At 36.8% G+C, this 23,515-nt stretch overlaps 1 protein-coding gene across 4 annotated transcripts in view; it reads left to right on the plus strand.

Annotated features, from left to right (window-relative positions):
• The window catches only part of ASCC3 (activating signal cointegrator 1 complex subunit 3), a 415,044-nt gene that overhangs the window by 202,647 nt on the left and 188,882 nt on the right, over positions 1 to 23,515 (plus strand). For all 4 annotated transcript variants that reach the window (XR_005217810.1, XM_037842529.1, XM_037842528.1 and 1 more), the window contains exons 12-13: positions 1,248 to 1,424; positions 3,833 to 3,904. Coding sequence is in view for 3 of the 4 variants with exons in the window: in XM_037842529.1 (XP_037698457.1) it covers positions 1,248 to 1,424; positions 3,833 to 3,904 (249 nt within the window). In the remaining variant the exon portion in view is untranslated. The remainder of the gene's footprint in view (positions 1 to 1,247; positions 1,425 to 3,832; positions 3,905 to 23,515) is intronic.

The raw sequence follows: 23,515 nt of genomic DNA on the forward strand, positions 1-23,515 counted from the left end.
CGTGTGGTGTCACCTCCCTTCGTTGATTCAAGCCACTCGTCCTCCAGAAGGCAGTCCTCCTTGTTTCCTTTTGTCTCAATTTATAATCCAGTAACCATTACTCAGTACCTGACTTACCTATGTTTACTTAGTGCTTTCTCTTCATTATCCTCACAGTTTTTATAACTACTTCCACATTTAATTGACCCACATCACATTGTTTTTTGAGATAATTTACATGTAGCCTAGTCCTCTGTCTTTTCTGGCATGTGCCTGATGTTAAGAGCTTTATAAATCTTTGGTGAACAGATTAATCATTATTATCATTAGTGTTTAGAAACAAAACTAAAATATTACACTATATGGCTTAATACATTTTAGGGTAGTTTGTAATTTTTTCCCTAAGTTTTGGTTATAGTTCTATACAATCAAACTCTTACTTGTATAGCTGCTGTAAAATATGTAATTATTTGAATCTCAAGTGCTTAATAATGATTTAAGGGTTTGGAAACGTTTTCCTTTATGATGATGGAATAATTGTTTGGTTTTGGTTCTCATGAATTGATATATTTTGCTGCATTATGATATTCCCTACTGTATGTTACTATGGTACATTAAAGGGAATACTATGTTACAGGCAAAGAATTATAAATTAAGTAGTCAATATGTAATAAGGGGAGGCAAATCTTGGTTTCTTAAATGGTTCCTCAAGAATTTAATTTTTTTTTAGTTACTTGGAAATAATTTTTCATTGACTAAATATAGCTGAAAATATTTGTGTCATGCAATTACAACATTTTAAGTTTAAATTTGCAAAACACTAAAAATGTCCACCTTAATTATTTTAGACTTTGGAGTTTTTATGTTTAAAATTAATTTAAAATTATTGAACTTCAGAATAAAAACGTATTTTTTAATCCCTGAAATTATAATTGGTAAAATTTATATTAAAACCTAACCTCTGTCATTTATCCTGTTCTATTTTGAGGAAAAAGAAGAAACTATTTAACTAATAGAATTTTCCAATTCAGTAAACCTACTAAAATTGCATTTTTAATTATTTTAAATCATCCCAGATGCCAGGATTATGCCAGTTTTCACATTAGCAGCTCTCTTTTAGACTATATGATATTGTTCTGTGTATCTTTAGGGATGTGATTTCATTCTGAATGTTTCATATCTTTGTATTTGCTAAAACTTATATAAAATTAATGAAAATCTGCATGGGTCTAATCTACCTCATACTTTAATTAAAATAACCTATATAGGTTGAATCCACTCAAAGTATGATAAGGATTCTTGGACTCTCTGCCACCTTACCCAACTACCTCGATGTTGCTACATTTTTACACGTTAATCCCTACATTGGACTTTTCTACTTTGATGGCCGTTTTCGACCAGTACCTCTTGGACAGACATTTGTGGGGATTAAGAGTGCAAATAAGGTAAATATTCATATTAATAAAATTAATATTTTAATTATTTTCAGTAACATTACACTTCAGTAACATTACAATTATACTATCCTAGTCAAAAATCAATGACACTTCCTCAACTATATGTAGTTAAGTAACGTCTCCAGAATGTTGCTTGTAATAGTTTGCATTGCTATTTTCAACATATGTTTTACATTCTCAACCATTCCAAGTTTCAGAATGGTATTTTTATATGATTGAAGGCCAGTTGAAAATGAACCAGTAATGTCTATTTTGATATAATATTATTCATTTACAGTAAATAATAGTACACCATATGGATTTGAAAAAAATTTCATGGTAGCAACCATTTAGGGAGGTACTCTATTTAAATTATAGTATTTTATAATTACCATATTTATTATGTATACAAATGGTTATTTCTAAAATTCTATATAGTGCTTTTATAAGTTTTTTTTATTGATTTCTTAAATAGTATTATGACCATTTTTACTATTAGGGTGTTTATTTTAGACTTTTTTTAGAATATGATGAATGAATGCTTAAAATTTAAACATTTATCATTCTATTTAACACATTTGTTTCTGTAGAGGAAATAACTTTAGGAGAAGATTCATAGGCCATTTGACCTCTTTACTAAAAGAAAAACAGAACCAAGTTTAATCAACTAAAAATTATATTAGAAGGGATTGTCGCCATATCCATTAATACGCTCCCTCTGCATTGCAGAAAAGTAAGATATATTTAGAATTGTGAGGAGCTGTTTCAGATTTAGGCATAAAAGATATTTTAACTTTCGTTAGTTGTTTCAAGTGCTTTTCAGTATTACTTGCTGATTTTTTTTTCCTGTTGTATCTAACATATATTTGATTATTTAATTCAATTTAATGTGTCATTAGGGTAGATACAGAGCTGTTTCTTTATAACTTTGGATTGATCTTTGACCTTCATAATATAAATAATAGTAGATTGTTATCATAGACAGATATAGAGATAAAGATGAAAAGAAAATTGTTTCAGAGCAGCCATATCCTTAACTTTATTTTCTTTCAATTTCAAATTGGTAAATCACTTAAAGCTAACTAAATTCAAAGCTAACACAATATGTTAGCATTATAATCATGAAAGCTATAGTGTTAATATGATAAACCCCCTTAGTTATCTGTACTGGTTTAGGAATTTGGCAAAATTTTTAAAAAATTTACATACTTACATAGTGTAAACAGTAACTTAATTACATACATGTGTTAAAAATAGTTTTATATCTTAATAAAATTCATTATTTTTGTGCTCAGTTGAAATACACAGTTGGTAACTATTAGCATTTCTCTAGTGTGTTGTTTAATATGTTTTCTAACCAGTGGTTAATTTTACATTTCTCATAAGAAGAAATCCTTATAGGTTTTTTAGAGTTTCATTCAGAAACTCATCATGTGATCCAGTTGCTGTGGCAGAACAGTGTGTGTGACACATTGGACTTGAAATAATGGCTTTAGCCAGAGCTCAGTCCGAAATACAATGAAAAAATTATTGGGAGATTTTATTTTTTTCTTAGGAGGGGGTTTGTTTTTAAATCATTAATGGGAATAAATTATCTTGTGGTCATCTCATCCTTCTTATGGGAAAGCCACTATATTCATAAAGTTCCAGAATTTTTAAGTATGTACTTTATTGAAACAAATAATCTGAATCATAGGTGTTTCAAGTATGCATACTTTTCATCCCCTCCAAGCTCTTATTAATATATGTTAAGTAGGGTGATACAGGCTGAGTAACATGCCTATGAATTTGGGTTAGCTACCTCACCTTTTTGGATGGAAGATTTCTTGTTACTGATAGTAAAACTGAGAGCCTTTCTTTTAGATTATATTTCCAGTTACTCTGAGAAGTGTTTCTGTAGAAGAGTATCTATCCCACCACAAATATGTTACAGAAACAGTGTGTTTTCTTAGGTTTCAGCTCGGTATACCATTTGTCATTCTCCTGGTAATGTTCTGATGACTCTGAGAATTACACAGGAAAGCTGTATAGTTTATAGAGTGAAATAGGAGGAAAACAGCCTGAAGAACAGGCCTTTTTGGGGACAGCAGAGAGAACTTTGAAATTATTCTCAACTATCTATAACTAACTACTATATTTTCCTTAAAGATTTCATTTTTTTAAAACTTGTTCTTAGGAAATTAGTACACTGAGAGTATTATATGAGGTATTTTATATGTATTTTTAAATTGTGCTGTGCTTGTTTCTTATGGATTGTTATGTGAGACATTTATATTGTATTTGTTGTTTCTGCATTCTAGTTAGTCTGAAGGAAAGGAGATGCATTATAATTGTCAAGTAGTTAGAAAATGTATGTATGTAGTTAGAAAATTTATAACATGTCATTTGATATTTTTCATGTTTTAAAAACTTTTAAGGTGCAACAGTTGAATAATATGGATGAAGTATGCTATGAAAGTGTTTTGAAGCAAGTTAAGGCTGGACACCAGGTACACTTACCTTATTTTATTCTGTTTTTAGAGAGTGCTTAATGATAAAAATACTAATTTTTAGTCCCTTCACTTAAGAATCTTTTATTGAATTCTTAGACAGTGACTTGAAGATTTTATTTCTTAATAACTTTTAACCTAATGGGTAACCTGTATGCATCATAAAAATATTCATAGATGGTATTATCACTCCAATATTCATAGGTTATACTATATTTTGTTTGCCATTTTTATTAGAGTAGGATTTCATACTTTATATTTATTTTCATCTTTAAAAAAAATCACCAATGTTCTCATACCTCAAAAATTGTAATTTGTATTTTTCTTAGACAATTTAAAAATTGCAAATGTTATATTATTCTTTCTTTTTTTTATGAAGTAGTAGCAGTTGAAATGTATATAATATGTAAAAATTTCTGTAACTTTTATGGTGTTTTGATGATAAGCAAAATTATTTTTAAACTCTTTAATGCCCAAAAATCTTCCATTTGAGATTGTTAAAGAAAGAATGAAAGGATAATAAGTGCTTAAATAAAACTTAGTCATTATCCAATTATTTGTGTTTTTTCTGGATCACTTTATCTTATTGTAAGATTTTTTCCCCCTGTTTTAGCCTTTTATGGCATAAAGTGAAAAATTTTTTCCTGCCCTTTAATTTTTAAACCCTTTTTAAGAGCAGTGAAATTCTTTTTTCCCAGACTAAATCTTGCTTGGAACCCTAATAAATAAAATAGATTAAAGATGAATTGGACTTGAAAGCATAGAGCACTACCCACTGAGCATCTCTGAGACATTTTGCCCCTTTGTAGGAAACACAGTTTTAAAATCATATTTTTAACTAATCTCAAGAGAATGTGCTTGGTTTTAAAAATAACTTTTAAGGAAAAGAAATCATGATGATTTCAAATTGTATAATACTGTAATAGTGGCTAAGCTTTCACAGTGCTCAGTGAATGTCTGAAACTCTGCTCTAATTATTTTACATTTATTTATCTTACTGAATTATCTCAAGCAGCCTATGAGGCAGGTACTATTCTTATCATTTGACAGATAAAAAAATGAGGTTCTGTGCAGAGAAAAATAACATGTACAAGGTCATTCCACTAACGCACTTACAAATCCAAGCCCTGTGAGAATATTCCCCCTAACCATTGCACCATATCACTTTATTTGCTTTTATTTTACATGTGTCTTCTTTGATTTTCACTAGAGGACTTTCATGGGTTGCATTATTTATCATTTGCAAATTAAGAAATGGAAAAATCCAATATTTTTGTTTAAATCAACAAGTATTACTGAGTAGCAAGTATTTGTTCTAAGTCAGGGGCCAACAAACTTTTTCTGTAAATGGTCAGATGGTGAATATTTTAAGAATTGTGGGCCTTATGGTCTCTGCTGCAGCTACTCAACATTGTCATTTTAGCATGAAAACAGCCATGGGCAATACATGAACAAATGTGCATGGCTGCATTCCAGTAAAGCTTTTATTTATAAAAACAGGCAGTGGCTGGATTTGGCTTGCAGGCTATATAGTTTTTCTATCTCTGCCTCATGAGATTTGTGTTGTAGTGAATACCTGATGCTCCCAATATGCTATCTGGAGAAACTTTCAAAAACATTTCAAAGAAGACTCTAAAAGGCAGACTAATAGATGTATAATGTCCTATATAGCCCTGTTCAAACCCAGTTCAGCCCCAAGACCAAAGAACACACCAGGCAAGGAGTTAGATATGAGTTTAATTAGGACTTACAAACAGGAGATGGTTCCACGATGGCGGCTGGTTGGGGAAAATTGAAATAGTGCTCCACAAAGGGTGGAGAATGCAAGGGGCAGCTTGTAAGAGTTTAGGACAATGGCATTCCGTAGGGTATGAAAACAGTTTCAGCAGGGTCTCATGACACAAGAGTCTGGAGGTTTGTTATCAACAGTGATCAGGAGAGGGGAGTTTAAATGCTTTGTTTACAATACCATCTGCACATACTTTCTTCTTGAGGAAGTCTGATGACCTTCAGCTTCTGACCCAGTCAGGCAGGCTGCTGTGTGCTATTAGGAAGGGGGTGCCCAGGCCCTGGGTCCCCACAGTCCATCCCCATGCAGCAGACTATGTTCACCATAGGACAGACATTGCATCCATATTCCACAACAACAGTATAAGAGACAGCAGAACACTAGGAGTCCCCCCACACAGAAAATAACAACCCTACAAAGAGATGCCATCATGGCCAGGAAAAGAAATTAAGCCATTTAAACAAGGTGTCTACTGAAATTGATCAATATTTTGTATGTGCTCTTGCATATGATTTAAAACTTGTGAAACATTTTGTGAATGATCAGGAATATATACACAGCACTTTACATTAATTAAGGCACAGGTGCTGCCCTGTGCTGCAGTGAGGATATCTAAGGCCTTTATATTTTTAAAAACTATCTTTTTAAACTGTGTGGTTTCTTCGTTTAGCAAGGGTATAGCTGCTTTGGAATCATTAAGTGCTTGGGCAGTGTGATTAGCTAAACCTGCCACATGTTTTTCAGTAACTATTGCAGCTCCTCTTGGTATAAAAATGGTTGAAGGATAATACCACTAGGGTGTGCATTTTATTCTACATATAGCTTTAACCATGTCCCAGTTACTAGGAGTATGGGGTAGAGAGTCATATAAGGTAGCGGGGATATAGGGCTGTCCCCATGTACCAATCCTGTCCAGTTATAAGGTACATAGGGCCAACCATACTGCCCACAGGTCCATAGCCATCTTTTAGGGGAAGGATATGCCCATGTTGGTTAGAGATATTTTGCTAGTGGAAAAGACTATTGTTTTGTAGTTTAACAGTAAAATTACACAATTCAGTGGTGGGGGTGGTGGGGTAGCCACCCCACATAATGAATTCAATCAAGTCGTTCCATACAGACAGGGGCAACATAGTCTACTGTTACAGCTTTTGCCGTCAGCCACCCTAAACCATCATATACACCATATCCCAATACAGGTGGGGGCTTGTTCACCTGTTCACATACAAGGAAGGAAATGTAATCCCCAGTCTCATTATAGGATAGTAGTTGGATTTTAGTCCTAAATGAGAAGATTCTTTTCCAATACACTGAATTCTGCCAGGTCAGCAGGGTATTCCACACAGTCTAATTCACAGGGGTCACAGTACAAGGAAAGCTGTTAGTGCCTGAAGATGGCAAGTCTGTGCAAACCCAGCATTGGGTTCATTTGTGGGCATGAATTACCGCTGAAGCCCACTGTAGGAAGGTGTTTGCTAGGGCAGTGTGGGCAAAAAGAAAGATGTTTATGGGAAACAATAAGGGGTAATTTCTGCTAATGTAACAGTATACATGCTAAAGTTCCATTGGTTGATAACAAGGTACCAGGCAGAGGAACATTATGGGGAGGTTTTAAATACCAGATTTTTACCCCTGCAAATCTTGAGGGTCCTCTACTGTTACATCAATTGTTGATCTGGGCATAAGAAGAGTCCACACAGCCATACATAAAGTTCTCATGGTAGTAGAAGGCCCCAGTTTGGTGGTAAAGATTTTAATAGGCATTTTTTTTTTTATAAACTGAGGTCTTATTACAATATTTTTGGTAACTCCTATTCCCCAGAGACCTAAGATTCCTAACCAATGTGGCTGCATAGGCCACCACCAAGGCCAAGTGACCTCATTTTCCCTGTTTTGTATGGTTTGAGGCACAGGCAACAACAAATTATTATCATTCCCCCTTTTAGGCTGTAAAGTGGCTGGCCCTTTAATTTATATTCTCAGCATCTGCATCATTCCTGCTATTAGCATTTCAATAGGAGCTGGGGCTGCAGCTCCTGGTGTGGAGTTTAGGTGGGTTAGGGCCTGATAAAGCTGTTTAGTCCACTGCTGCAAAGATCTCTTATCTATCATCCTTTAGCTGTTCTTTTAACAAACCACTCATTCTTTCAATAAGGCCCACACCTGTGGGATTGTAGGGCATATGGAAGGAACATCCACATGATGTTCTGATCCATGGCGCAGGATTGGGCCATGTGCCCAGTGAAAGGGGTCCCTTGATCACTGTCTGTGTAGGTATGCCATACAGAGCGCTCAGTCTTTCCAAACAGCAGATGGTGGCCCGCTGGTTCACCTTCCCCATCAGGAAACTTAACAGAAGTCCTGTAGCTGTGTCTGTGGCAGTAAAAGCATACTTCTCCTCCTCCAAGAGTAGAAGGGGACTGATGTAGTCCACTTGCCACTAGGTCACTGGGATTTCTGACAGGCCAATGTGTCCCATGTGGTGTGGTAGCCTACTTGGTTGACACAGCACAAAGGGCACTTGAGTAATGTCCACTAGCTGCTTGCATGTGATTCGCAGCTGGAGCTGCTGGGCCAGATGCCACAGGGTTTGATACCCTTAGTGTCCACGTTTCCAATAAAGCCATTCTGCTGCTTCCCTGCTTTCAGCTGTGCTGCTCTGAACCCGTGTGAGCGCATCTGCTTCCACATTCCTGGGTAACATGTTGGGAGTGTGGGCAGGAATATGATGAACAATTACATTTTGTTGTTGCAGGCATCCCAGATGTCTTTCTACAATTCTTGTCCTCGGAGGGTTCAAACTATGATGGCCCATTATTCCTGCTTCCAGGTTGTCATTCAGGTTGTAAGGCCTTTGTAAACAGCCAGCTGTCAGTAGAGACAGCGGGTCTCCTGTTTTGTGCTCTGTTACCGTCCACACTGCTCTTAACTCAGCCCATTGACTGCTGTAATGTCAGTACGGGGTTACACAGCCCAGCTGTCCACGTGGGAGGCTGCCCACTAGCAGACCCATCAGTGTACCAATGCAGACTTGGGAATGGTACCTGTGCCTTCTATAGTGTGCATTTCAACAACTATTCCAGGTGCAGAGACTTTAGCTGTTGAGTCTTTTATATATAGGACACTGATCCGAGAATCTCGTGCATTTCTGGACTCAAGGGGCTGGTATTGAAAATGCTGCACTGTAGCATGTAGGCTTTCCAGTTGGTCAGTGTGCTTAGTTGGGCACTGCCAGAGCATGGCTTAGAAGCCATGTCGGTTATACACACCTGAATTGGGGTGGCCATTTTTAAGCTGATTAGGCATCTTTGCGTCAGTCCCTCCACTTGCAGTAAGGCATTATATGCAGCACGCAATTGCTTTTTCGGGGGCTGTATCTCAGTTCTGTTCCTTTCCATAATTGTGGCCAAAAGCCAGGGGGCATTCATTTAGAATGTTGCTTCTGCCACAGACTCAACCCAAAGCCCATATCAGTGTTGTCTACATCTGATTCATAGGGCAGGTCTGGATCCGTGCCCCCCAGTGCTTGTGCCCGTGCTATTGCCCTTTTTGCCTTTTCAAAAGGAGCCTGTTGGGAGGTGTCCCATTCCCACGTTTTAACATACAAAGGTTTTAACATTTGAGATAAGTAAGGAACAAAAGGTCTCCAATACTACAACAGTCTCAAGAAAGCCAGTAGTTGTTTTGGTGTTTGCAACATGGAGAAACATTGTGCCTTTTAAATTACAGCAGTGGGTATAGTTTTTGTCTTACCCGACCATACAACACCCAAGATGTTGACAGAGCAGCCAGGGCCTTGCAGTTTGTCACAATGAATGCCCATCCCCAACTACCAAGGTGAGACAGCAATGACCCTGAGGCTTCTTTTAATTCTGAAAGAGAGTTATTGGTCAACATGACATCATCAGTATAGTGAAATAGAGTTATACTTGCAGGACTTTTCCACTTAGCCAAATCCTTTGCCATGAGAGTATGGTAGATGGTCAGACTATGTACATAGCCTTGGGAAAGCACAGTAGAAATCCATTGTTGGCCTCCCCAAGAGAAGGCAAATGCAGGCTGGCTTGATTTTTCTAGGGAGATACTAAAGAAAGCATTAGCATGTTCCAATACAAAATGATATGGACACAGTTGGGTACTAATTTCTTGGGGTAAACCAGCAATGTTAAGGACTGTGGTATAAAATGGTGGTGTTACCTTAACTCCCGATAATCTACTGTCATACTCCATGTTCCATCAGGCTTTCTACTATCCATACAGGACTGTTGAAAGGACTGTGGGTGGCTATTATTATCCCCACCCGCTCCAACTCTTTGTTAATAGCTGAGATTTCTTGGTGCCCTCCTGGAAGTTTATGTTGTTTGTAGCCACAATCCTCTGAGGCCAGGGTACTTTAACAGGGGACCATTTTGCCTGCCCCTTTAAGACTGCTTTGATTAATCTAAAGGAGAGGCAGAATTCCCCTATAGTGCTCTTCAATGTGGCTTTCTGTAGAAGACCAATTCCTAAAATGTATTCTGGTATATGGGAAATACATAGTTTATACACTTGGTGGAGGGGGTGGGGAGAGGCAATCTCCCAATTTGTAAAGTTAGACTGTGCTGCTTTCCCTGGATCGTTTTTCCCCTGTAGCCGTCTATAGCCAGTACTGGCCCATGGAATCAGGCTACATTCCCATAGATTAAGATACATTTGGCTCCTATATCTGCTAGTGCTAACACTGGCTGCTGGTTATTAGAGGACCAGTAAATGGTGAATTCTACATGTAGCATACAAGTGTCTTGGTCTGCCAATGCTGCAAAATGCAAAACACCAGAGATGGACAGGCTTTTATAAAACGGGGGTTTATTTCACTACACAGTTACAGTCTTAAGGCCACAAAGCATCCAAGGTAACACCTCAGCAATCGGGTACCTTCACCAGAGGACGGCCAGTGGTGTCCGGAAAACCTCTGTTAGCTAGGAAGGCAGCTGGCGTCTGCTCCAAAGCTCCGGCCTCAAAACGGCTTTCTCCCAGGACGTTCCTTTCTAGCAAGCTTGCTTCTCTTCAAAACATCACTCCCAGCTGCACTCCCTTTTTTCTCTCTCTGAGTCAGCTCATTTATATAGCTCCACTGATCAAGGCCCACCCCGAATGGGTGGGGCCACGCCTCCATGGGAACATCTCATCAAAATTATCACCGACAGCTGGGTGGGGCACACTCCAAGCAAATCCAACCATCAAGAAAACGTCTGCCCCACAAAACTACAAAGACAATGGCATTTGGGGGACACAATACACTCAAACCGGCACACAAGCATTGTAATAGCAAAGGGGTGGGGGTTGTAATAGATGCCAGTTTACTCGCCTCTGCTCCAGACAGCACTACCTCTTCTGCTCCAGTGTTTCATAACCTCAGAAGCCAATTGGTAGGAACTCTGTAGTTTTTTGTCTATACCACTGCCCTAAATTGTCCAGTTCAGCGCCATAATCTCTGATAGTAATGTGTAATTTCTGTTTAGGAGGTTGGAATTGCTGAAACCAGGGGGTTGATCTTGTGATGCCTTCCATTTCTGTTGTATTATGAGGCACACCTGTTGGGGCTCTTTGTCTTTGGTGCGCAGTAGGTTTCGCCTCTTGTTCTGCCTTGGTAGCCGTCCATAAGACTCCTAAAAGGGGTCATGCTATGGCTGCCACTATTTGGCTGTCTCTTTTCTTCTTACTCAAATTTAGTTGTCCTGCTATTTGTTGCAAAACAGTTAGCAACCCCACCGGAGTTTTCAGTGCATCCCCATACTCATGTGACAGTTCCATTTGTCCAGAAAGGCAGCCACCCCTCCCCATATGGATGACATAGGCCAATTTGGACACTCCCCATGGATTCTCCCATTCCAGGACTCATGCCTACTACAGCCTGTGGCTCCTTGGACCCCTGGCTGGCTTGCCAGTTGTTCCACGCCAGCTCAGCCCCCAGCCAAAGAACATGTCAGGCACAGAGTTAAACATGAATTTAATTAAGGCTTATGAGCAGGAGATAGTTCTACAATGGTGGCTGGCTGGAGAAAATAGATGTTAGTGCTCCACAAAGGGTGGGGAATGCAAAGGTCAGCTTATAAGCATTTAGTACAGTGACATTCCACAGGGTATGAGAACAGTTTCAGTAGAGTCTTGTGACACAGGGGTCTGGAGGTTTGTTATAAACAGTGTTCAGGGGTGGGGAGTTTCAGTGCTTTGTTTATAACACAATAGTTCTTCCTTGAGGAGTTCTGATGACCTTCAACTTTTGTCCCGGTCAAGCAGGCTGCTATGTGCTGTGGAGCCTTATTCCCCATTAGAGAGCTGGAGTCCAGGCCCTGGGTCCCACCCCCCACCCCCCATGTTTGTACCACCTTTGCAAAAGAGCAGCATAAATTAAAATAATTAGCTGCATGTTACTACCATGCATATTTATTCCCAACTTTTATATTATGGAAGGTATAAACTATATTATTACCTAAGGAATGTAGTTGTGGTGTCTGTAAACTCTATCTGTATATGCTATATCAAAATAATTCTGTAAATATTTAATTTGTTTCTCCATTTAATTTTGTGCCTTGAATTAATAATATTTCCTATCAATATTTTTAATTGTGATGATATTTCTTCCATCACAGGAGAACCTTTTCTAATTTATGACATTTTCAGTATAAATAAGCACCTTAAAGAAAATTGAAACAAGAATAAATACTTTACTATGGAACATATAATAGATATTTTATTTGCTGACTCTGGTCAGGAAAACACACATCACTTCTTGCAATGCTTTATGTAATTGAATAGCCTTATATGAAATTATAAAAAAAAAAAAAACTTTAAGAAACCACTTATAGGAATATTATTGTACTGCCCCTAAAATTAAACAATTTAAGGTGATCATTCTTCCTCAGAGTTAGCAGCTAATAACCAGATAAGTAGATACTTGCTTCACTGCTCTGCGACATAAGATTTCTTCTTATTAGGATAAATCACTTATTTAGGGTAAAAAACGAAAAGGTTTTGTGAACTTTTTCTTAGTGAGACAGAGATAAATACAGATATGCATGTATAAACGCACACAGTTGTGAATACTAACTAATATAAGTAAAAAGCTTAAGCATTCCATTACTGCCAATGCTGCTCTTTTGAGACCTTAGAAATGGCTGGGTCACTCAAGTTTGTAGGATTATAGCCTTTCTTATGCTATTTATAATTGTTCTTTAAATATATGTATTATACTTTTCTAGCCATTTTTCATATAATCTTAAATTGCAAAATATTTCCCTATAAGCTAAAATGCAGCCTTATCCGTAAAGTTGAGAAAAGTAGTAGTTGTATGTTCTGTTATAGTTAGGTAAAAATCTACATAAATGCTGTAGCTTAAAGGATCCTAGGATGTCAGTCTCCACTTTCTCTTCTGGCATAGTTCTTCTTGGATATAGGAGCTAAAATGTCTCCATTAAAAGTTATGATTTATAAATTTCAAATGCTGACTGGGGGAGTTTGGTCAGTTGAGATAAAAGCTCACAGCCTGCTCTTTCATTCTGAGTGTGAATTAATTAATTGCATTACTTTTCAAAATGAAAGCTGACTGAGGGCAGGCATTTGTAATAATAAAATTTGATAGGACAAAGTTGGGATGGAGGACTAGGATCACAGCACTGGTTCGTGTTTAGAAAGGACAGACTTGAGTGGGACACTCAGAGAAGACTTCAGGTGGCCAGGGGCCTAGGAGTGAAGAGTCCCCACAGCAGAGGCAGAAGTTGGAGACAAGCATTACCTCCTGTCTTTTGTATGTGTGTGTGTGCCATGGCATCATGATCGCCAGCCTTATTAGGAGGCATGACCTCCAGGTTATCGCCTTCCCCTACACTCTTGTCTGGCTCAAAATGCTCTTTGGATGATTGTATAGAGTGTAATTACAGTTTGAGAGCCCATTACAGTACTTTTGAATCTGACATCTCATCCAGATCTGTGTTCAAGTCCCTCTCTCCACATTAGAATTAGAGCAGGATAACTCTGCCTCTTCTTTAGGCTGAGTGCTCTAAGGAACATGGTTTAAGCTGCAGGGTCTCCACAGTTTCTATTTTCAAACAATTAGTGGTGATGTGTGTTTTTTCTTTTCTGTAGTAGTAGAACTGTCTTAAGTTTTATAGAAACATATATATCTGTCCTTTACTTTTTTAAATTGTAAAAATAATAAGTTAAATTTTCATAATTTCATTATTTTGCCATTTTAGCATATCATTCTAATTTTTATACATTTCTCTCTAGTCTTCTATCCATTATACATATGGCTTTAAATTTTGTTCGTTCAAACTTAGTTATTAGTTATAATTCACTACTAAATTATAATTATAGTGTATATAGAGTTTTATATTCGCTCGTTTCCTTAGTGAATAATAAAATTTGTTCAGGGTTTCTACATGCTCTTCACAATTTTAATGTCTGCAAGAGAGAAAATGGATTATTTATTCAGGTTCTAAGTTGCAGGCACCTTGTAAGTCTCGTTGGATTTTTAATCTTCTCAGTCTGCTAACATAAGCATTATTATCTCTTTTTGTTAATAGAAGAAATGAGCCTAAGACATGTTAAGCTATTTCCCAAGGTCATGCAGGTTGGAAAGGGAGGCAACAGGATTTAAATCCGATCTTTGTGTTGCCAAAGCCCACAATGTCTTCAGAATTTTGCACTGCCCCTTTGCCATTATGTGGACATTGGCTGTCCTGTGTTACTGGTTATTCCCCCATTACTGAGTGCTTAAAGTATTTGCGATTTTCTGTCTTTAATGATAGGGCTGCTGCAGCAATCATCTTTCTGCCTGTTGTTACTTTTTCTGTTAAGAAATTTATTTAGGATAAATTCCCTTAAAATGGAATTATGGCACATATGGCCACATTTTTGTACTCTGGACACATTTCGAATGGATTATAACATTTCTTGTCACAGCAGACCAATATAGGATTGTATAGACTTACACTGTGTTCATCTGAATAGTTTTTTACCAATATAGTGAGCTATAGAATTATAATGTGATGTATTTGTCTCTTTTTCTTTTTCATTCTTAAGGCATGTAAAACAGAGTAGTGTCATACCACTGAAATTTTATCTTGATTGGCAAATATTGCTTCTAAATCATGATTGCAAAAACACATGTATTTTATACCTTATTGTTGATGCTTTGGTTTGGTGTTCACTTATTTTTAATTAGAAAGAGACCTATGTTCCCCTGCATTTTTGCTTCACACTGTGATCCCGTGTTCCCTGGCCTTTATCTAAACTTTTTTTTTCCTCAGTCTATTCTTTATTAATCTTTTTTTAAACCACATTTTAAAAGTACAGTTGCACATTTAAGCCTTTAGGACACCAAAATGCAAAAATCAGGGAAACCTGGTCCAGGAAAATTGTGGGAAAGTGGCAGAGTCAGAAGCTCCAGAAATCAATCCTTCCTGTAGACCAACTATTAAACAGGCAGGAACTGTCTGAAATCAACTACTTTGAAACTCTGGAGTCTAGTAGAACACTGTGCAGCATCCAGGAAAGAGCAGGAGGAAGAGGCTGGTAAATTGGGGTAGATACCAGTGACTTTTACTCTGTGCAACAGCTACTACTGCTCATCCTCCAGCCTCATGGCAGACAGTGGTGAGGTCCTTAAACCTGGGTCCTGGTGCAGTTTGCTAGTGCCAGGGTTGGATATAAAGGCCTCGTTCCCCAGTATCCAGCAGTGTACAGTCCAATCGTTGTTCACTGTTTTTAATCAGCTACTTCACATTGCTGGGGCCTGGCTCCAAGCACGGCCATTATTCCACCTTGCCACTGGTAAATTCAGCAGAGGAGTCTTAAAGACAGTACCCTTCCTCAACTATAGAAAACGGTTTAAGCGCTGCTTTTACTGAACAAGTGCTGAATCAAGAAAATGCAGCTTCAGAGAGCCATAGAAGAAGTTCCTGGCACCCTTGCTGTGGCCTCCTACTCACTCCACCCCAGGGCAGTAAGGAGAAAGCCAGCACTCCATCATCAAGAAGATTAAAATATGTATCCATTAAAAACACAAAAATAAAGGTGGAACCCAGATAACTAAACACTTTTCATGATAAAAAAAAATGAGCCATTTCCTCTTAAATATACAAATGAACTCATTTTGTTTCTCCCCATTTAGATCAAATTAGAATAGAGCATATTTGTGTTCAAAAGCCATGCTGACATTCTCTGAACATACTATTACATGGGTTTCAATATACCAATCATCTAATCTTGTATGCTCATGTACTTAATAGATTTTATGTGCAGCTTTTTCTTAAAAGTATTAAAAATAGTAGGAGGCAATTGTGTTCCACTCAGGCATGTGTGATGACAGATGGAGACAATCTTTTCATGTTGACTTTTCAACAGTTATACTCTGCAAGACTTCAAGCTCTTCTTGGCTATTGGGAAATTAAAAGTTGGCGATTCAGCCTTTAATTTTGATCCATCTGCTCAAACTAATGAGACGTCTCATTTGTAAGCTTCTCTTTGCGTTACCAAATGCAAGTACAGCTTTATCATTCCTGTTAATAATTCCCCTCCTCCTGTGTAACTTGCAGAATGAGAAAATAATTGATGCCTTAACCCTATTGAGATTTTTCTTGTTATAATAAACTTTGTTACAGTGATAGAAAAAGAGATCAGAAACTGCCTCAGAGATTAGGGCATGTTTAATGAGTCAACTTGTCTTTTTTCACATTATTAAAAAAAAAGTTAAGATTGTTATTTAATAGCTTTTTACCCAAAATTTACCTCCACTTTCAAGATATAAAAGGCTTCTCAGTATTGAAGAGAAAAGCAAAATGTCTTTCTCAACCTTGTATTAATGCTAAACATCAGCCTTTCCTTGTTCAGATGTATGTCCTGTTTTCTCTTTCTTCATTGTTTATAATTTTAGTAGATGTTTCTATTTCTTGTAAGAAAACACTGTTGAAAATTGACTAATAATTATGGATTCTCTTATTACTATCTGGAGAGAATATTTTTGTTAGCAGTGTTTTTTAGTTTATTAAAAAAAGTAATTATGTACAATTGAAACAAATTCTACCATTCTAACTGTAGTAATGAAACTTATCATTGGCCCTTTTACTTTATGAAAATTTTATTCCTCCAGATAGAAGCATCTCTGATTCTTGATATCAATGTTACTGTCATATCAACTTTGTCTAGCATAACTTTTATTTGTGAATTATTTGAGTGCTGCTTTATTTTCTGCCTCCTTTGCTGTTTTCCCCCTATTGAGACATAATCCCAAAGGAATATAAAAGCAAGATTATTAAGGAGACATTTTAACAATTATGAACACAAGTATTAATGATATTTCTCCTCCGTCTTTGCCATTAAGTATTATACCACTAAAGAAATATTTTAGGTATTTGTTAACTGCAGAAGAACTAAAGGAATAGTTCTCCAAACCTCTACTTTTAACCCCTCTCCCCACCAAATGAAGCTCTGTTGAGTGTCTTCTATCAATTGAAATTCCCTTATCCCTCCATGTCTCACAGGCAGAAACTAGTTTTTGGTATAATTAGTTGTCTTTTTTACTTTTTATACAATATCACTAGTGTTTGCATAGAATTTTTGATCTTCCCTATTTAATAAGATAAAAATATCTTTACTATATCTGGGTATAACTAATGCAGTATGTAAAACTAATAATACTTTCTTTTATGTGCTTTAACAGTGATCTCTTTTGACAGTGAGGAGGATAAGGCATTGAGGTTATTTATTTCCCATTTGTTCATTCCTTTATTAATTTAGCAATCAATTATTATAGACCTTTACATGTGAGGTGTTTGAAATAACGAGTTGAAGTGCAAATTGAATTCCCATTTTGGTCAAATGCCATATGGTTGAGAATTGACATCAACGTTTGGTTAAAGTGAAGGCCAAAGCAGAGTATCAACATCATGGAAGGAAATTCTGGCATAATATAATGACAGTTTATCAAATGTAACTTAATTATAAACTGAGTAGTTAGACATTAAAAGTTGGACATTGTAGTTCAAAAGCAATAATTTCTGAACTGTCAGCTGCTAGATTGATCCTGTGGTCACTATATTGTATATTTGTGGCACTAATAAATGCTTATTTTCAGCTGAGGTCAAAGACTGTTTTTACTAACTCTGCTTATATAGAGTAGTATATTGTCTCCAAATTATTAAGCTCTCCTTCCTCTGTGATAATATGTTACTTAGGTAAAAATTATTCTTTTCTCCTAAACTCAATGATTGGTCATTGGCAAATGATGCTGTTTCATTCAGGTAAGCCCACAAACTGAAGCACTGTTCAGAGCTTAAAGAAGGTGCTTTCTGAATATTTTCAGAAAAAGACTAAAGATTAATATCTTCACTTACATTTTTTATTTCTCATATTTTTGCATTTACTTTTTGTTGTATACAGTCATTTTGTTGTATACAAAACTATCAATTTTTCTCATGGCACATACAAACATACACAGGTACATACATATATGTGCACATTTGTACTTCTTAAAGTTGATAATCAGTGGTTTCGGAAATTACCCCACATATTGATAGAGCACTGTGGAACAGTTTGTCTCAGAATTACATTTAGGAATTTTGAGGATTTAAATAAACTAAGTTTAGATCCATCTAAACTTGAGGAAATTTTTATAAAATCTCCTAAGATTGATTTAGATTTCCATGTAAAAATTCCTTCTGTTACTAGACCACCTGCTGATAGGAAATATTGTTTGTTTTTTCACCATGGGGTCAGCTCCGTTGCAATTGTCGCATTGATGGGGATTGCATTTCCTAGGCATGTAAGTATGCAGCCTTCCTGTCTTCCCATTTGAGATTTCAGCCAGAAGACTCTTCTTCCTATTACCCCCCCCCAAAAGGCAAAACTATGTATAATCTTGAGAAAAAACAGCAAAACAAGTAGCATTGTCTATTTTCTTGAAACCAGTCTTCTTTATATTATATTGTTGAAAACTAAGGAACATATCACACTGGGTTGAAACATGCTTTGGCTTCTTAATAGGTACTATTTTTTAACCAAAGCGTTACGTAATGTTCCTCTTAGTTTATTTTATTTCATACTTTAGAATGTCTTACATAAAATAAATATAACTCTTGAGCTTTGCATATATGCTTTATGCACGTAGCCAATGCATAAATGCAAGTTTTCTGACATAGTACAAAAAAAGGATATATGTATATATATACATAATTTGTTATAAATCTTGGTTTTTGAAAGATTCAGTATAGATTCATAGCTGATTTAAATAAAATACTCCTGAATTATCAATTGAATATATTACAATATTTGGCAGTTTATTTGATGTGATTTATGTGTTTATAATATTAAATTACAGAATATATAATGGTGAGGTTAATATAAAAGACGCATTGAGTATAGTTACTGGTATTCACGACTATCAAATACTTCATATTTCAATATTTTCATTTATTCTCATGCAAATGAAACCTAATTTTCAAACATGTTTATTTTAGACTCTGTTATTTGAATTATTTTTGTTGTTTAAATAGCAGTAATAATATAATCTTGGGCAATACTAAAACAGTATTTAACTGCTTGTAATTATTAGTGACTGTCTTTTTAAAAGTGATAGAAAATTCTCTAGATAACTTATCAGAATATTTTACATTAAATTGTCAGAAATGAATTTGACAGCTATTAATTTCATTCTAGTAATAATATATTGACTCTCTTCATTAGCTAGTTTCCAACTGATATGTGGACTTGAGAGCAGTCAGTAGATATATTTAATAAGTTTAATTATTACAACAAACAATTATTGACTACATTTTTGCAGCCATATTTTGATAAAATTCAACAAAACAATATTTTCATTAAAGCTAAGTATAAAATTTTGTGTACCAAGGAAACGTGATAGAACTATTCATGTATTTGCTCAAAGTTCAACAAAGGGAGCTGACTGTCCAAATGTAATTAACCACTGCAGATTTTCACCTTCTTTATCTATTACTGTAGTTCTTATCAGTTTTTTTTCACAGCACATGTGGCAAGGTGTGTGAAGAAAGAAGTTAGATTTCTATTGTAAAATAAGATTCTGTTTTTAAGACGATAGCATACTAGTTTCAGACCTCATTTATTTTTTCCTGGGTTTTGTATATGAGTAGACGGGAAGCACAGCTGTAACCATATTATGGCAGATAAAGTCGTTATTTCCAAATTGTATAATATACATCAAGTTAGTGGCTTCTCCAGAAATATGGTCAGAAACTGTTAAATCCCACACTGAGAAGAGTTTGAGGTATTGCCCTGCCTGCAAGCTAAAAGTGTACCTGCCTTAGACAAATTTTATTGTATTTTTCACACATACACACACAGAGACACATAACCCCTTGTATTTATTCACAGAGAATCTTGTGTTGCCCCTTCTGAGCTCCCCATGGGGTAACGTGGTGAGTCAGCTACCTGAGTGTGCCTGGGTTGCACAACAGAGAGGAGCTTCAAAATTAGGAAACTTGGAACTTATATAGGAGCTTCTGGCACATCTACCAGGAGGGAAGAGGGTAGGTAGACCAACTGATCCACCAAGAACCTTACCTTATACTTTGGAACCTAAACAAATCCTCTCTTGGGGAAAGAGGGGAAGGTCTGTACCCTGGAATGTAAGCAGTTGTTTCTTTGGTAGATAAGAAAATAGTCTTTTGGGTTTGTTGTTACCCTTACTGGGGTTGTGGAGATATTTACTATCTTTATAATTTGTTTCCATTGTTCAGAAGGGCCTGTCCATGCAGGAACACCAAAAAATTCAGGGAGGCTTGTGTTCCAACAAAACCTAAAGGCAGGAGGCTTGGGCAAGATGGTGGCATAGAGAAGAGTGGAAGCTAAGTAGTCCCCCTGGAACAACTACAAAAAACCAGAAACAACTAGTAAATAATCCAGAATAACTGCGGGGGGACAAACGAGACCATCCACTCATCATACACCAACCTGAATTGGGAGGAATGCCCAATATCACAGCATAAAATCTGTAAGTAAAACCTGCGGATCCGAGTCGTGAGACCCCCTCCCCCATAGCCCAAGCTGCAAAGCCTCATGGTGCCAGAGAGAAGCTCTCTCCCAGCAAGCAAATATAGCTCAGCTGAGCTCCAACTGGGGTTTTAAGTAGTGAGTGTGAACTGCTCACTACAGGTACAAATCCCCAAAAAAACAGACAGAGGCTTGGGGTGACGACTGACCTTGGAGAGCTGGAGGGTCACCTTGGACATGGTCTGAAGGGGACTATCTGTTTCTTTTTTGGCTCAGTGGAGAAAGCCCCAGTCATTATCAGTTTCCAGGGCTGTGACTCAAAGAACGGTGGAGACAGCACAAGCAGAGAGAGAGACCATTGAAATGCTAATGACCTCCCCCAAGAGGTCTATCTTCTCTAAGAGGAAAGGGGTGGGGCCCTTTCCATTCAGAACCAGACTCCAGAGCCTGGGGGAACACGGCCACACCTCCTCAAACCAGTCAAGAATTATAGGCTAACAGGCATCACCTGCTGGGCAGAAAAGCACAGTGACCTGAGGCATCACAGGGTGGAGCAATTTTCTAAGACACACCCTCAGGGAAACCAGATACTGAATATTTCTTCCCTCTGGGACCTGAGCCTATTCTGGTCTGGGAAAACCTGATTTGGATAACCAAGGAAACCATGCCTAGACAACAGAAAATTACAACCTACACTAAGAAAAGCAAAGTTATGGCCCAGTCAAAGGAACAAACGTACACTTCAACTGAGATACAGGAATTTAAACAACTAATGCTAAATCAATTCAAAAAGTTTAGGGAAGATATTGCAAAAGAGATAGAGGCTGTAAAGAAAACACTGGGCATACAGAAGGCAGGAATAGAAAGTTCAAAAATACAACTAGTAGAATCTATGGAAATGAAAGGCATAACACAAGAGATGAAAGACACAACGGAAACATACAACAGCAGATCTCAAGAGGCAGAAGAAAACACTCAGGAACTGGAAAATAAGGCACCTGAAAGCCTCCATGCAAAGGAGCAGATGGAGAAAAGAATGAAAAAATATGAGCAACGTCTCCGGGAAATTAAGGATGAAACAAAGTACAATAATGTACATATCACTGCTGTCCCAGAAGGAGAAGAGAAGGGAAAAGGGGCAGAAGCAATAATAGAGGAAATAATTCATGAAAATTTCCCCTCTCTTATCAAAGACATAAAATTACAGATCCAAGAAGCTCAGCGTACTCCAAACAGAAGAGATCTGAATAGGTCTATGCCAAGACACTTAATAATCAGATTATCAAATGTCAAAGACAAAGAGAATCCTGAAAGCAGCAAGAGAAAAAGACTATGTGCAAATCTCTCAGCAGAAACCATGGAGGCAAGAAGGAAGTGGTGTGATATATTTAACATACTGAAAGAGAAAAACCGCCAACCAAGAATCCTATAGCCAGCAAAGCTGTCGTTCAAATATGAGGGAGAGCTCAAAATATTTTCTGACAAACAGACAATGAGAAACTTTGTGAACAAGACACCTGCCCTACAGGAAATACTAAATAGAGCACTACAGAGTGATAGAAGACAGGAGTGCATGGTTTGGAACACAATTTTGGGATATGGTAGCACAACAGTGTAAGTACACTGAACAAAGATAACTATAAATACGGTTGAAAGAGGAAGGTTGGGAGCATGTGAGACACCAGAAGAAAGGAGGAAAGATAAAGACTGGGACTGTGTAACTTGGTGAAATCTCAAGTGTTCAACAATTGTGATAAAATGTACAAATATGTTCTTTTACGAGGGAGAACAAGCAAATGTTAACCTTGCAAGGTGTTAAAAATGGGGAGGCATTGGGGGAGGGATGCAATCAGCATAAACTAGAGACTGTAACTAATAGAATCATTGTATTATACTTCCTTTAATGTAACAAAGGTGATATACCAAGGTAAATGCAGGTAAGAGGGGGGGATAGGGAAGGCATGTTAGACATTTGACATTGGTGGTATTGTCTGATTCTTTACTCTACTTTGATTTAAGGTTATTTTTCCTTTTGCTGCTTCCTAGCTGTCATTTTTTTTTTCCTCTTTCTTTTGCCTCTCTACCTTTGACTCTCCCTCCTGCCTTGTGGAAGAAAAGTAGATGCCCTTATATAGATAGTGGTGAAGGTGGTGAACACATAAATATGTGACCATACAGAGAACCATTGATTATATACTTAGGATGGAATGTATGGTGAGTGAACAAAACCATAAAAAAAAAAAAAATTGGTAGATCTGGATATCTAGGGATGCATATGATGGAGTTCTCTATATGGGTTTTGCATTATTTTTGCCACTGTCCTGCAATTTGAAATTATTTCAAAATAAAAAATTTAAGGAAAAAAAAAAACCTAAAGGCGTTTGGAAAAGACATGTACTCTGTACTAAAACTATCTCAGTAAGATAATGAACTACCTTTAAAAAATCAGAAAATGAAAGAAAAAAAAGTTTTCTCTCCTTACCTGCAGTACATACTAAACTCTCTCCAGTGGTCCTTTTGTTTTATTCTCCATGGACCCAGAGCTCATTTGTTTTCTGTCTCATTTCTGTATGTTTCAGCCCATATGGAAAAAAAAGCCAAATAAATTTAAATGAATAAATGGATGGTCAAATGGCAATGTGCCTTTTTTTTTTTTTTTTAAAGTGTGGTATAGCTATTTCAACTCTAGATTTGCAGAGTAACAGTCATAATTTTTTTTCTTGTTTTTCTATTTTTTCTTTTTTTTATTTTTAATAAAAAAGGTTGATTGAAGAGTATAGTACAGATCTGTGGAGAATTGAAGTGCCTTTCATTTA

Source organism: Choloepus didactylus, chromosome 7 (genome assembly GCF_015220235.1).
Source record: "Choloepus didactylus isolate mChoDid1 chromosome 7, mChoDid1.pri, whole genome shotgun sequence".
NCBI classification, from domain to species: Eukaryota; Metazoa; Chordata; class Mammalia; order Pilosa; family Megalonychidae; genus Choloepus; species Choloepus didactylus.